At 33.0% G+C, this 17,270-nt stretch overlaps 1 protein-coding gene across 1 annotated transcript in view; it reads left to right on the top strand.

Moving 5' to 3' along the window:
• The window catches only part of EYS (eyes shut homolog), an 871,402-nt gene that overhangs the window by 263,309 nt on the left and 590,823 nt on the right, over nt 1-17,270 (top strand). The window contains exons 15-18 of the mRNA XM_027787807.2: nt 4,004-4,126; nt 5,946-6,059; nt 7,224-7,337; nt 7,785-7,898. Of these exons, the coding sequence (XP_027643608.2) occupies nt 4,004-4,126; nt 5,946-6,059; nt 7,224-7,337; nt 7,785-7,898 (465 nt within the window). The remainder of the gene's footprint in view (nt 1-4,003; nt 4,127-5,945; nt 6,060-7,223; nt 7,338-7,784; nt 7,899-17,270) is intronic.

Genomic DNA, 17,270 nt, shown 5'->3' with positions numbered 1-17,270 from the left:
AATAGCCAATGAAATATTATTTCATTAAAAAAATGCTGACATGATGGGATAAAAACTGAATTTTGGCCTAGGAGCTTTATTTTTTTCAATTACTACTTAGTTGAGAAGACTTGGTAAAAGGTTCAAAACTGTTGAAATGTTTCACTTTAAACCTAAATGACAGAAAATTTTAAATCTGTTGAAAATATGTTGCCTAGAATATTTACTGATTTGTTTCAGGAATGGAATATGTAGGTAAGAAACAGAAGTGCAAACACCCTAAATACTCATAATAGCACATTTTACAATATGTTTTAACTCTCTTTCAGATTATGTGTACATAAACACAAGTTTTGACTTGTCCCCAAGCTACATGGGGAAATAAAATGACAGCTGAATTTCTCATAGGAACAGAATAACATTTTTCAGATTGTGGCTGTTGTTAGATCACGAGGTCTGCTTGTGAAAATAAGCAGTCTTCAGAGAACACAAAAGCTTTCTTAAAGTCGCATATGCATAATTTCTCAGTCTCTTCAATTTTGGAACATGAAGGTTTTAAAACTTTTAATTAATAATTCTGTTATCCTAATCTAATTGCTGAAGTTCCAATTGTCTTTACTGATAATTGGTGGGTTTTGATCTCTGAGTTCCAGAAACCGTATACGCAAGGATACAACAAAGAAAATTGCATCTTCCATTGTTTCTTTTATAGTTTGCCTGGTTACTTCAACACAACAATCACATGTATTTATTAGAGCAGATGGTTACAATAAAACACTTTTCTTTTGTATCATCTGAGGCAACAGCAGCATTTTTTATCCCTGGTCTGTCACCCAAAGGTGATTTTTCCTCTATTACCCCCTCTCTATTTTGTTCAATTATGCTATTATAAGTTGCATATTTTTATACATTTTACATTTTGTATAATGTTTGCAATAAGTACAATTTTTATATTTGAAATTAGAGGGCCCAAACAAATGTAGGATTTCATTATGATAGGTATTGAATGAAAGAAACAGTTAACAATCACTGTCTCAAAACCCAAATTAATAAAATAGCTTGTATGTTATTATTATCACATCCAGTGCAAATAAGGAGAAATTAGTAATCCATTGGTATGTAAGAAACTTAACAACTGTGAAAATATTGTCCAGGTTTTAAATTAATTTATTAAATCCTGACATGTTTTTCTCAGTCTGTTTAAGCTTCTCCCACTGTAATTTTAACAGGAACCATATAACTTTATCCCCAGAAGCAATATTTGTTCAATAAGAGTGAATGAATGCACATCAAATCCTGCTGGCCTTGACAATTACCCTTAATGTGAGGTTTCAGTTAATAACGTCAGATGTACCTGCCATCCAGAATATAAGGAGCCATGTAGTGAAATTGCCATAAATCACTGTGTGGCTGGACTGTGTCAGAATGGATCACAATGCAATGATCTCCCTGGAGAGTTTAAGTGTCACAGCCTGACTAGTAGAAATCACTTTTGTCATGAGGCATTTAGGTTGTTCAGAAAGAAACATCTGAAGAATGTAAATGCAGCATTTCTGAGGAAAAAAAAAAATACTCTGCTGCTAAATTTTCATTATCTAAATTCACGAAGTATCTTTTGAGTGTCTGTAGCAGAAAAATAAACCGACACTCATTTCTTTTTATAGGAAATAGTACATTCTTAAGTACTGCTGCTGAAACTATTTTGATAAGAAACTTTATACAAACCCAGATGTTGAATATTGAAATTGGGCCCTGAAACCACCACCCTTTGTTCCTCAACTTAGTATAGTAAATTCAGATATATTTCTCTATGCTGCAACAATTTGATAATTAATTCAAAACATAAAAAGAAAAGCACACATAGGTTAACATCTTTATTTCCAATCTATAAAGTTATCATGAATAATTACTTTTAGTTTGTCAAACAAAAAAAATATCATGTTGGCTTTTCTATATTCAGTATCTGTACTTGGATGACAGTCACATAACCACATATATATATCTGTATATAACTGTTACTATCAGTGATTAATGTTTCCCTTTTACTTCTTTATCATAATTTTTTATATTAGTTTTATGTAATACTTCAGTAAGCAGATGTTAACAGCTATTTACAAAGGCAAAAATGAGAGAGATGCTTAAATTTTTAATAGCAATCAAGAGGGAGGAAAACTTCAGCTGTGTGAGAATGTTGCACAGCTGGTGTTTGGGATGGAATAGAAACATAGCTTCAAGACACCCTTCTGCATCCACTGATTTAGAAACCAAAGTGACTGCTTGTGTAGGGCAGTTTTAATATGCATTGTCTTGTATTTATGCCTCAAAGAGCTGTTATACAAGCCAGGATTTCTAAAGTGCAGCATGTTTCAACATTTTACCCTGATGGTCAGAAGTTGCTCTCTTACCTCATTGAACCAGCTGCTCAAAACCTAAAAAATCTTCCAGATCAGGAGCTCTTCAGTCATGCCCTAAGGACATGATTTATAGTTCCTGTAATTTAAAGACTGTGCTAAACTAGGCTCAAGCAGGACTGAACTTTTAAAATTTTGTTTTAAAAATTTAATTTATTACTCTGGATTTGCACTTAATAAATGCTATAAATACAGGGCTATGTTTAGTTTTTAGACCTGTCACAGTATGCTGTACGAATACAGATTTGTTTGGACATCTTTGACCAAAGATTCTTCCTTTTTCTCCTTGTGTAAAACATTGATGAACACAAGGTCAGATATGGGGCAACTCGATGGCACACTAGAACCTGTTCTGGCACTACCTTTGCTACTAAAGCACAGCATTCCTTTGTAAATCTTTTTCACAATGAAATGTGAAGTTCAGATCTTCAGCCAGACTTGGTATCCAAGTTTGTAAGATGTTGGAACTAATTCTATTTAGCTCACTGAACCAAATCTCTGGTTTAAGTCTTTAGTGGCTTTTCATGCTGTTGTTAAATTATAATAAATTGGTTCAGTCTCTTTTGATCTTTTCTGTAACATTATTTTTGCAAGAATCTAAAAACTTTTAGAAACTTTTAAAGTGCTCAGTTAATGAGAGAACAGAAAACTATACCTTTTGTACTTCAACTCATTGGCTTTTTATGACAAAAGTTACAAGAAAAATTCTAAAGTTTGAAACCTGGCATTTATATTCAACACTTAGGTCCTAGGTACATAGACACTGATTGATTTTTTAATTGCTTTATATCAATTAATTTTAAAATATTTATTGGGTTTTAAAACAAATTTTTCAGTGAAACAAAGAACATTTACTTGCAACTTTTTATTGTGTGTTCTAAAATAAAGGTGCTGTCATCAATGAACCATGTGATTTTCTTGCTAGATGATGGTATCAGAAACTATAATACCATGGCAAATATACCCTAAGTGTAAAATGTAGATTTCTATTTTATCTTTGAATTTGCTTCTTAAATTTTGTGTATATGTAGTCCTCAACAAGAAACACAGATGCTCAAATGTTTCACAAGATTAGATTTCATATGAACTATAAATTAATTGGTTCAAAAAATCAACATCAATAAGCTGCCAAACCTGTCAGGTATTATAATACCTGCTTTATAATGGAATGTAATGGAACAATTTTCTCTTCTGGCTTGGAAACACAGGATGTTTTTTTAGTGTGGTGTAAGAACACCACACTAAAATTGAGAAGGCTTTTATCAACTGTGTGCTTACTGAAATATCAATAAAGATAGCAATATCTGCATAAAACCACTTGAAGAAATTTATATTCTATCAAATTCTCTTGAAGACCTGTTGTATCTTGAATGTTTTTTATTATTATAGCAATTATGGCTTTATCATACAGTTCTTTTGTCCATTTAGAATTGCTTTGTAATGAAATGGAAACTTTCAAAGAAACTGTAGTATTTTACTCTATCCTAAATAAAAATTTTAAATATAAATAAAGAACACAAAAGTACTTAGCAAAATTGGTCTTTCACTTGTCTGTTTTCTCAGTCTAAATATAATAATTTTTTTATGTCTTCTGTTACTCCATTTTTCATCAGGTTTTACTGGTCAGTTTTGCGAAGCAGATGTCGCTGCCTGCCTGTCACATCCATGTGGCACTTCTAGCATCTGTAAAGACGTATTGGGTGGCTATCTTTGTTTCTGTGCACCTGGTTTTATAGGTGGGTTCAAAGGCGTGTTGTTCAACATGTTTAAGCAAGTCCTAAACCAGAGAAAACAAGGTTATTCAAAGTAGCAACAGATGTAATTCAGCAGTGTGCCTCTGATTAAGGCAAAAGCAACTTTTGCTCCCTGTCAAATAGAAATACTTGCCTGTGTAAGAGTATTCAGCTGTAAAAAATACTGACTACAAGGGACTATTTCCACTCCAATAACTTTTAGTTTATACTATTTTAGACAGGGTGTCTGTCTTACACTGATGTTATTGCAACTCCCAGCCATATGCAAGTTGGCCTTAATTTATCTGCTTTGTGCTTCCTGTAACAATAAGGCTGGGGTAACAAGCGCTTCAACTGCCAAATATACATCCACGATTTGGGGCAGGTTTAACTACTCATACTTAAATCTACCCTCCGAGTCATTGTCATTAGTACAGAGTCTGACTGGATTAAAATTAGTTTGGTTATGTTAGCATACTGTCATGATAATTCCAGATTACAGTGTAAAAAAAAAAAAATAATACCCAGAACCCCCCAAAACAACAACAACAAAAAATGTTTTCCAGATACAGATTCAGACCTTTTTTGATCACCTCTGTGATGAAATAATCAAGTGTAGAAGGAATTCCCTGAGTGGCAGGTCAGCTCCGCAGCCCAGATCCATCCTGTCTAACTGCAGGGACTTTGACAGGGCTCCTAAAGCAAGAATAGGATGACTCCTGAATGTGTCTCGATAGTCAAGGAGGAAATAGGAATTCAGATCTTGGGTAGACTCATTATGTAAACTGTTCCTCTATGACCTAATGTAGGCATCCATTTAAATGAAGTCATCTGTAATTTAATAGCTGTAGTATTTGTGTCTATAATATAATTAAATGCTATTTCTTGTTTCTATGGTTGTATTATTTTATTATTATTATAATTATTATTATTATTATCAAAATAAAAAGTAAAATTGTTTGATGTTACTTGTAATAATTCTTGGTGAAATCTTATTTTATTGAAATTTGGTTTAATTCTTATATTCATGTCTACATAATAGTAGATTTTTACTTTTAGTTTATACATTTTCTGTGGCCAAATTAAGCAGAGCTTCTCTGAAACAATCAGGAACTTTTTACCTACCCTTTAGGCATAACTAATAATAAATTTGAGGCCATTCTCATCTGTTTGGATAATTGATATACAAAATACAAAGAAATACTTTCTGAGATTTGTTCTACCTCAAAGGCAAGAAAAAAATGAAAGGTACATCATTCTCAACTAGAAATCAGCATCTATATTTTTCCCTCTGCATATTTAGAAATATATATGGCAGTATCTAACTTTTTGATTATTATTTCCAAAAAAAATATTAAAATATTTGGTCATATTGGAAACTTTTCCCAGTATTTGCCATAAAGATCTTCACAACAAATCCAAAAATTGATACATGAATGAAAAATAATTTTACAGGAAAAGACTATGATATTTTAATATTCGGTCTTAGAAACCATACTTACACTTTCATGATGTTTCAGGAAAACTCAAGACTTAATTTTCTTTACAAGATTAAAAGATGAAACCTTTTGAGTACATCTGTAAATGAATCTATAAAATTCCCATTAGATCTTTGTTGAACATTGTATATTATATATACATTTCACTTTTGCCTTTAATTGACAAGAAATTAATTCCCCAAAGACAGTTTATGGCTCATTGGTGTAAGTTCCCCGTTAGTTATAATAACTAACCTCAGTTATTTCATTTTGTTGTTGCCACTTGTACTGGTGACTTACCAGTGGCTTGTTCCCAATGAACTGAATCTTTCACTTGTTTCCAGGTAATAACTGTGAGATTGAGGTGGACGAGTGTCTTAGTGATCCTTGTCACAATGGAGCTACTTGTGTTGATCATCTGAATGCCTTCAGTTGTGTGTGTCAGGATGGGTTTCAAGGTATTAAAAAATCCATAGAACTGTAACTTCATAAATTTAGTTTGAGTCTTACACCAATTTCTTAACATATCAGATGAGATGCATGTATACTTATTTTAGTGTCATCTGAAGTTCTAAGCATTTAAATTCAGCATAAGTGCATCTTGACAAAAGTTGTCTACTTTGTTTTCATGACAGCATGGAACTAGGTGTTTTCTGCTGGCTAGTGACTTAGCTGTTGAAAATGCATAAGTGGAGTTTAGTGAAATTTTGCAAATAGCATATACAGTTTTCTGTAAAATTTCTAAACAGTTGGCAAATTTAATATAATAGAATCAGAGAGAAAAAACCTTTGTGGGAAAGGTTTTGTTTTGGCATATTTGTAAAATTTAAGTGAAAAATGTAATGACTTAGATAAGTGGATGCATTAATTTTTGCAGCTAGTCTTTGCTTTCAGCTCAGATTAGGAATTCACAGTGCATACATTTTCTTTTTAGTGAATCATTTTTTAAATATGGATTTTTAATCATTGAAATACAAAGGAATCTATAATTCAGATGTCATAGGGCAAAATATTACATTTCTACTGCTAGCTATATTCAGAACAACTATCACTTGCATTTTTATTTATTAAAATTCTTTGCACTTTTCAAAACTCACAGCTGATGTTATTTTTAATTTATTCTTCAAATGATAAAAAATTAGGTTCACTCAGAAATATTACAAAAAGTATTTTTATGCTTTAGGTAACTATGTTGCTATGTTAGCTACAGTCTAGTCTGGAACAAATTGTGTTCTTGCCTACATCAGATTTTTTTTCCATTTTCTGGGAGTACATCTGTTGCCTTATCATGAACACAAGGACTGTTTCCTCTCGTGTAATTGCAATGCAGTCTATTATATTTGCTGTATTTTTTTTTCTATTTGTCTATATTTATATAATAAGGAAATTGTCTGGTTTAAGCTTTAGGAATCTGTTCAACAACTGTACTTTTAATCTATTGATAAAATTAGTGAATAGTTTAAACATTAAATATATCAATATACTGTCATAGATGCCCAAATTTGAATATAAAAAGATATATTCCACTATGTGAGCTATATTCTGTTAAAGTAAGTCTTGATGTTTAACTATATATTCTGTGCAGTAACTTCTCTCCCCTTTGCCTGGTTGTATATTTTTAGGCACAACTTGTGAAGCAAATACAAATGAATGTTACTCTTCTCCATGTCTTCATAATGCATCATGTGAAGACCTTATTGGTGGCTATGAATGCATCTGTCTACCTGGCTTTACTGGTGAGTTGTATCATAGTAAACCTTGTTTTCCACAGTAAGGTGGTCCACAAAGCATCCATTAAGACATCATGGACTAATTTGCTTGTGTTTCCTTCTCATTTCTCTTTATCTGCCCTGGTATGTTTCATTTGCATTCCAACAAACTGGAACACTGACTCCATCTGTAAACTAAATAGCACAAGATAAATTAGTCTGCATCTAAAAAGGCCTTCAAAGCTTACTTACACAGGGAAGATTAGTTACCATTTAGCAACTCAGAAATAAGTTGTTATGTATTCGTGATGATAAGAATTAAATGGATGCTAACATTATTATGTGTGGCTCTTTATTTGGTTGATTTATATTAGTTTCTCCTCAGAAGTTGTTTGACATTCTTGTCGTGAAAATGAATTAGAAATTGGCACCTGATTGTCTCACTAAATGTTCAAATCTCTCATCTTTTCCAAGGTGCAAGATGTGAAACAGATATAGATGAGTGTGCTTCATTTCCCTGCAAGAATGGAGCCACCTGCATTGACCAACCTGGTAATTACTTCTGCCAATGTGTGGCTCCCTTTAAAGGTAATGAACACCAAGGGAGGGGGGAAAGCAAACATAATTAACTTTAGAAAGCAATTCTGTCAATTGCCTGAACTCCTTTCACTCTTACTACAGCATTATTAGTCCTTTGTTTTCTCAAGCAAAGCTTTTAAAGTGACCAGGCAATTATGCCTTAGGCTGCAAGTAATTTGAAGTAAACTTTGTTTATACATTTATTAGGAGTGTTTATTTATTAATCAAAATGGATACTTTGAAATTAGTTTGTTAACAGAATAAGATTATTTACAAAATGAGAGCCATCTGCTCATCAAGCTGCCATCACAAAGCTTTTCTACACATTTTTCTCTCTAATTTCATTGGTTATGGCATTCTCTAAATTATTTTTTTCATTCTCAGAAAACAATTTATAGTTATCTTGAAATGCATGAAGTGTGTTTGATTATTTCTGTTGATGCTTTTAAAGGAAATACACTTAAAATGCAAGCTTTATTGTGATGTTTTTCATAGAAATTGTGGGTGTTTGATTTTAAACATTCACTGCTAAAATAATTCAAAATAACAAATTGTGCAGTGTTCTAGAGCAAATCTAGTTCAAGCGATAGTCTCAATTAAAGGCGCTTGTTGATTTATAAATTAAATATAAGTACATTTTTTCTCCTTCAGTTCAGTATAATGATATATAATTAGGATTCCAGAATACTTTAGAAGGCAACTTTCTTGATATGTTGAGACAGCAGGGCTTTTCCCCTTCAGGGAATATGGATGCATTAAATTCATCACTCATGAGAAAAGTGTGAGCTCTAATATTTGTTCTTATTATTTTAGTTAATGGTCAAAAATGTAGTCGGTAATTTTTATTAGTTTTAATTTATGTTCCGCTGAATAAAGTTTAGTATAATAACAAGTAAATGAGTACTGCAGTATCAGAATTGCATCTGCTCAGAAAGATGTGAAATCATTTTCAGTACAAGCTTAGAAACACTTAAGTACTTTTTTCACAAGTACCAGATTCTCAGAAGACTTTGATATTCATTTAGATATTTAACCAAGTGATTTTAAAATTTCAGAAAGTCAACATTTCTGTAGTCCTTCAAGAAGCTAACAGTGTCTAATAGTCTCAATGGAAAAGTTAAATAATCCCTGATGGCAAGATTCATAAATGACATCTTAGATCTTCTGAAAACAATATTCTTGGTAGAAGATGTCTAGTATCCATAGAATTTTTGTTAGAAGGAAAAGATTACTCAGCACTTTTCAAGATCAAATTCTTATACTGATGTTACCTAAATTTATGATGGTATAAGAAAAAGCAGAATGAATTTCATAAGAAAACTTTGCCTCAGTCTCATGCCATCTGTTTGTTTAAACTGCTGTAAATGTAGTCTTTGACAGATTCACAGTAAGCCAACATAGTGGGTAGTTAAACTAGATTTTCTAATTGTGTGGAAATATTCAAGCTACCGCAATGAATACCTTTGTGTGCACTAATTACAGACTACAGAACTGCTTTATTAAGAAAGTAAATACATGATATTGATCATAGAAGTTGTATAGGAATACCTGTTTTGTTTTTTTTTTTTCAATATATTCACAGATGTTCTTGCTTCTGTTATTCTCAGTGGAAAAGCATAAATGTTATATTATGTATTCTGTCATTTACTTGGAAAGCAATCTGAAGTTGTATTTCCATAATACATTGTAATGGTTTGATTCTCCCATCACAGAGTCTGACTTGAAGGGTATGCACCACTATTAGGAACGTATAATTTACCAGTTGATCAAAATGTGTACAGCAGACCTCTATTGTACGGCACATAGAATTAAGAAAATCAGAGCATGATTTGGACTTTCAGGTGCATGCATACAATAGGTAGCCTGTCAGATTAAGCTAGAAATTGATTCTATCTACAGGAAGTGGTTTGCATGTATTCCTCTTTCTTTCTTCCTGATTTCCTTGACTATTCTCATTGGTTTGACAAAGAGACTATGCAAGATTATGACCAGAAAGTTTTGATTTTTCTATTTTCCTCTTCTTTCCCCTTCATTTCCTCTTCTTTCAAAAAAGAAAATAGAAAAATCTGCATATTTTTGCTTTTTCCATTTCACTTCTTTCAAGAACAAGTACAGCTACTTCTTATTTTTACATGCTGCAAGTTCTTTGATATCCTATGTACTTCTGTATTTTAACAAACTTTTACATTATTCCTACATGAACATGAAAAGTCATGAGAATTTTAATAAAGTATTATTCTATATTCATAGTTTCTTGTATTTTTCTTGTGTGGGGATTTGTTTCTTTTTTTAAAAAACAAGGATTTGTCTACTTTGACAAAACATTTTGATTCATTTCATTGGCTTCCATAGAATACTGGAAGTCACCCAAAGCTTTTAAGAACAATGATGCTTGGGTAATGGTATAAATCTGGATTCTCCTTCAAATGTCCAACAGTCCAGACTGTGCAAATTAACTGTACAAGCCTGATCTAGTTTTCGTGTAGACACAGACCTTCTTAGAAAATCCAATTTCCATGGTAAAGTCAATGTACGGAGAGCATTGGAGAAGAAGTCAGTCTTCTGACGCTGTTGCTATAACTCTAACAGTGAAAAAAACTAATGTATTCCTCTCCATCAGTGTTCCCCTGGCAGAGGATTTCCCCACAGCTAGTGTAGATCACTGGTCTTTCTTCAATGGAATTATTGCCACTGAAATTTCTACCTTTGACTTTTCCCAAGCGTTCAGTTGAATAGCTTGAGGGTACTAATAGTGCATCCATGCATAATTCAGAAGAAAACTGAAGAAACTTATAAGACTTCCAGATACAAAATAACATTCTTGTCAACTTCTAATAATGCTCTAATTACTAAATATGATAATTGAAGTCTTTTAATCCTATTTCAGCCAAGTTCCTTGTCCTGTGGAGATGAAAATTGCATTTCAATTTTCCAAAATCATACAGCTTTCTTTACCTGTAATCCTGATAAGGTATAACACAATGAACTTAAAAGTCCACATACTTTTATATCACAACTCTTTAGACTTTGGATTGGAGGAAGTTTAAGATTTGATTAAAGAAAAAAATACATCTATACCAGATTATGTTATTACTGAAGAGATTCCTGTGCAAACCCACACAGAAGTTCTAGAATTTACTGAGCCGAATTGAGCATGCATTGTAACTAAGATCAAATGGAGAAAAAAATACTAGCATCTAGATTTATATAATATGCTTTTGTCATGTATAATAATTACCTATGCCACAAATAATGTATGTGCTTGTGAATATGTTCTAATTACCCCAATACAACAGTCCACTTTTTAAAGTCCAGTTCTCTGCTTCTGTCTGCTTTCACTGGTGTTCTAGCACTCACTTACATCGCACAAATTAGTATTACACCTCACACTGGAATGCTGAAATGCTATTTACCATGCTGCCACTTACACATACTGTAGCATAATGCTCTATTCATACAAGATTTAACCTAAGTACATACCTGGTACAGTTGCTGCTGCTTTGTTCCGGTGTATTAGTTCCTGTAAATATGCTACTATTTTAGACAGTCTGACTGATAGTCTTTGGCAGTAATTTATCTATTACAGTGTTAAGCAGGCCTCAGCCCTCATATGAGCTTGATTCCGTTACAGTATCCTAGCTGGGGAGTTATTATAATAACTTTTCTATTATGATATTGATTCTACAATTGTAGCCTTTCTATAATAGAATCACAGTTATTACGGAATTGATATCGAGTGTTTCAGAAGAGAGTAGAGTATGTGAGAAACGTACTGTGAGACTGTATCTCATTTAGGGGTCATAACATTTTCATGAAAGCTCTGATGTCTCTGTCAGGAAATACTGTTTTGTTCCATTAAAAATGTGCATACAATTCAAGAACAATGCAATTAGAAAATTTTATAGTTCCTAATGTTATATTTTATCTATAAATATATATATATTTATATCAATGCTGTTTCTGCCATGTGGAAGCACATTAAATACAGACCTGAAAGTATTTATTTACAGAGAATAATAGGAAGAAGTAGTTGATATTAATCATATTTTGACATAAACATGCACTTTAATTTTCAATGAAAGAAAGACTCCTCATTCTTTTATGCTAAGGAGTAAAAGAATATTTTCCCAAACCTGAGACCTACCATATTTTTCACTCCCGTGCTGGTGTCCATTACAGTTCAGCAAAGTACATTTTTTGTCTCAAGCTATATATTTTGTTATAAGGCTTAAACATACTCATTATATTCTTCACCCACACCAGCAAAATCAGAACTGTCTTTTTGGATTGTTACAGTTTTATTTGCTTTCCTTAGTTATAAGTCTTCGTATAACTTAAAGCTGGAGGAGTACATTGATTTACAGATTTTATCTGGCTCTTGCTCAGTTACTTGAAGGGAAGGGGAAGAATGCCTGCAGTTCAATTGTTCAAATATATCTTAGCAGGAGACATGCTCAAATGCTGATAAACACTGGTTTACTGTTTCTTAGTAAAGCTGGCCCACTTTTGAGTTGATTTAGTATTACATATTTACTTTCAAGGTGCTTCAGCTGAATTATTAGCTATTTCATGCCTATTTAGGTGTATTGTTGTTTTTGGTGTTTTGTAAGAACCTTGAAGTATATTCAAACATTCTGCTAATAGCCAGGTCTGTAGTAATAAATGCAAGTTTACTGTTCATAGCTTTGAAATGCCAACATTTTTTATGTATCATACAGACACTTCAATGAAGTTAGTCATAACTGTTAGACACCAGTCCTTCCTGAGCGTGTAGCAGGATTGTCCCTGTATCAGGCCTGCTGCTTTCAGCATTTTTAGCATGCAAAAGGAGAACGATCCCACTACAATTTCTAGACCAACTGATTTTTACAGAAAATAAAGTAGGACTTACAAGGTCACTTTATTCTTACTTGGGTTTGAAAGCTAAAAACAGATCTTGCACTCCCACACCAGAACTGGAAATTTGCCCCATTTTTCTGCACTGGTATTTAAGGAAAAGGCGAATCAAACTACTTCACCAACATTTCCATGACCCAAGGACCGAGCCAGTAATTCTGCTATTCCCAAAGAAACATCAGGAAGGAGGAAAGCTTTAAAATGTCCCTTTAAGGTAGAGATCATATATTTGATATGTGACAGCCATGTAAGAGCTGACATTAATTTTTTTTCTTAAAAAAAAAAAAAGGTTGTTAAATAACTTGTATTTAATAATTGGAGCAAAGAAATTTATTGTTCGCTCCAAATTATTACATGATTCATTTAAAACAATGCACTGTATGTGTTTGGTCTAGATGTTGCTAATAGGTATGACCTTTTTAATCAAAAATATGTAATTATAGAGGAAATTTGAAATTAAATTCTGAGAAAATGTCTACTTATTTGTTGCAGCCTTAATGACACATGTCTCCAAATGTGTTCCAATTAAGATTAAAGCAAAAATGGTAATTGTCCATTAAACATGTTGTGAAAGAAAGTAAACTAGTGAGAAAGGCAACTCAGCAGAAAAAAAAAATGCTTAAGTCTGTTGAAAAGCAAGAGTAATAATGAAGTTTTCAGCATAGGACTCTCTATTATGGGAACAGTTAATTACAAAACAGATAATAAGTAAGAAATGTAAGTGCTCATGAAAGCAAAAAACTAGAGTAGAGATAATGGAGCAATTACTTTTTCGGTGCTCATAGGCTAAATCTCAGTCATTCCTGTGCCAAGACCCATGAAAAAAAGGCAGTTTTGCATGACCTGTGGCTCTTCCTAGGATAACTCTGTGTTAGACCATAAAAGAATATCCCCTGTTCAATATCAGTTTATATCTGGTTTTGCCACTGTCTTGACACTGAACAGCCAAATAAAATTTTATTTAGGGGAAAAATGAAACTGGTGCATAGAGCTATGAAGGGCACTTTGCATCACACAGGGGCTTTTTCGTGGGCAGAGGAGCAACATGGCCATGTTTGTGCTATATTACCTATAAAATATGCATTGCCTCTAAGCAATAAAGAAATTTGGTCTAAAAGGCTATGCATTGCTTAAGTGGGAATCAGTATGAACTGGGACTTGCCGTTGGCTTACACATGAAGTCCCTGCAGAACCTTGGAAATTTTTTTTGGTATTTCTACTAATTTTTCTATTGTTTCTAAAAGTTGTCATCTAGATACATTCAGGTGTTTCTGCCTCCAAAAATGAAATAATTCAGAGAGCGAGTGTTTTGCTCAGCCTTTTCTAGTGTCAGTTTAGACACTTTTAGGTAGAATAGATACCCACAAGTGTCTGGGAGATATGACAAAATCTGTAAGAGACCTATGGCCTTCCAGAACAGCACTAAGAACACAAAGGCATCTCTAAAAGCCCCAGTTGCTTAATTGTCTATACAAATTCAGTGAGGTATGTGTTGCAGTTTCACCTCTGCTTTCCATTTACAGCTTGGAACACGCTTTGATCCACAAGAAAACTTTTATAAGCCTTTACAGCCCTGAGTACTCTGGGAATACTCTGTGTGTAAATCTGATAAAAAAGCAGATAAGGGGGTTGAATTTCATTAGTCATTCTGTGAGAATGGTGTACAAGAACCTTGGTTGCCAGGAAGAGATTTAAGTTATGTAGATGATACAAGGTATATTCATTTCAAATGAGAATCTGTATGTATCTGGCCATTAATTTTCCAGAAACTATGTGCAAACGACAATTTTTCAAATACTTAAAACAAGATTTATGTTTTCCTTGGTTGCCCCATAAATCATGAGGGCATTGCTGTTGCTCAAAGAAAGTTTACCAAATTTTAGGAGGGGTTTGGGCTGCTGAAAAAATATGTTAGCAGCTTTATTTTTCTACATGGTAGGCCTATTTATGGTGTAGGGTCATCTGCCAATACACAAATAAAAGTAATAAAATAATTATCCTGGTATCAGCTGCTACAAATAATGCCTGGCCAACCTGTCAGTTTTTCAGAAAATGAAAACAGGATCTCAAAACACAGAAGGGTTTGGCCACCTGAACTGAACATGACCATTACTATACCTGAAAATGAAACCCACAGGTCCTAGGCCATAAGAAAAAAATGATTTTGATACCAGCTTTCTACAATTCTTACACATATATTAGTAATTTCATTTGAATTCTGATGCAATAAGCAAAGATAAGATAAAAGAATTAAAAGAAAAACATTCTCATATATTCCATTAGTGTAATAAACTTGTGGTAATTGTTTTTCTTAGTAACTTTCTTTTTTATTTTCTGAGAAAGAATGACGCATGCTTTTATGTGGAAATGTGAAACACAGATGTGGATACAAATATAATCTCATTGTTTAGTAGTCATAAACTTATATATTTAAAATGAAAAAAACAAAATTCACCTAAATAATATATTCAACTTCTGGTTTTGTCTGTTTTTACAGAAATTTATACAGGTATGGAGCAATAACACATGCATCTCTGTGTGATTTTCATCTTAAAGTTTGTGATGTGGTTCTAAGTCATGCTTTATCCCAGCATGTTGCATGATCTGCATTATCATAAACAATTAAGGAAATGGGTTTTTACTTGAAAAGGGCTAAGTATTGCTTTTGAAATAGCCTTCCTTTTAAAATCAAACAAAATTATTGATGCTCAATTAGTATGGATTTCATAGAAAAAATGCCTTTTCACAGGTTATATATAGAATCACAAAGCACTTCCTTTCATGGAAAGCAGAATTTGCATTCCAAAGAAAAGACTAGATTTCCTATAAATTGGAACTGAAAAAAAAGACTTGTTATATTTTTCAACTCTAGAGGAATACTTTGCTTAATTTCAAGTAATATCAACATGTGCATGTTTCTGAAGGTATTTTTTCTTCCTATCCACTTTCACGGTACTTCTGGGGTTTTTATTTACATTTACTAGCCTTTAAACTTCTCAGAGCTGGAGGCATTTTGCTTTCTTATGCCACAAAGTAGATCAAGCTAAGCAGCCAGTTTATAAAATAATGGCAATCTTAGAGGTACATATAAACTTTTCACAGTTATAGAAAATGACAAATTTGAACTTTGAATAGAGACAATTTCATATTTAACATTAAGATGCTTAACCTTCACAGTTGCAGCCATCTCAAATTTTAGGCATCTAACTTATTGCTCATGTTGCTGGGATTATACAATAAATTTATGAAAGCCTTTGGGGGTGGGAGGCATTGAGCTGTATAAAGTTGATGAAAAACAAACCAGAGGTTTCTCTGAAGTAATCAAATATTTTTTTTAAATTGCAACTACTGTATCCACTAGTTTCAAAAGAACAGTTCTGGGAAAACCAGAAAGTTGCATATAGGTTGGAGGCAGGGATTGGGGGTGGTGGTGGTGGGGTGGGGTGTGTATTTATTTATTTTATATAGCCTTATTGTGCCTTTGTACATTGGATTATCTCCCATAACTAAACACATTTTTACTTTTTTTGAATGGTATTCAATTTACATAATTTACCTTGAAGAACAGTGTTGATTTACTTTAATGTTAGAAGTGCCTTTTAGCTCTGCTGTCAAAAGGTGAGCTACAGAAAGACTGAAACTTAATGATGTTGCAGTGATGTTTTGAAGATAAAGGAATAAAACTAAAACCAGAAAGTATATAGGAAGACAAATTTATCATGGAAGATTCATATGAGTAATTAGCTTTTACTTCATATATGAAATTAGTTTAATGTCATTTTGAAAAAATGGTCTCTGTGTTCTGACCCTAAGCATATAAAATAAATAATTTAAATTTAAATAAAAGCATTCCTGAGTTAATATGAACTTCTGAAAATTTTCATGTATTCATGCAAGGCATATAAAATTAGTCTGTTGTAGATTTTCTCTCTATCCTTTCCTTGCTGGCATCCTTTAAGCTAGTGTAATTTTCTCATGATTGAGTTCATGTGATATACATTCTGTTTCGTTAAAATTAGAACAATGGTGAATCGACTGTAAGCAAGGCTACTGAAATCTAATGATACCAGCATCATATGGCTACTGGAGCTGGATCACAATAAAATCAAATACATTTTAAAAAATATCTTTTAGTTAGCCACTATCTAAAGATCACATACAAAGATCAGACCAGCATCACAGTTCCCATCAGAGTAGCTAGCAGAACTTGGACTGTGACACTTACTTTGCAACCTCATTGTGCACCCGATTCCTCTGACCCCAGTCTGGTGTGCAAGGTGCTGCTATCGGGTTGGCTCTTCCTCTCTTGTCCAAAACCCCCACATGGACCACTTGGCAACGATAGCACTTGGTCTGTCTTGAGAGCTTTGTGTCCTCATGAGCACATATTAAATACCAGTGCCAGACTACTTGGTATTATTTAGGAAATTGTCATCCAAATGACACACTTCTTGTTCTAGTACGAGCCACAGATAGTTTATTTTC

The sequence above is a fragment of the Falco peregrinus genome, chromosome 7 (genome assembly GCF_023634155.1).
Source record: "Falco peregrinus isolate bFalPer1 chromosome 7, bFalPer1.pri, whole genome shotgun sequence".
Lineage (NCBI taxonomy): Eukaryota > Metazoa > Chordata > Aves > Falconiformes > Falconidae > Falco > Falco peregrinus.
This window is presented reverse-complemented; position numbering and strand designations above follow the sequence as displayed.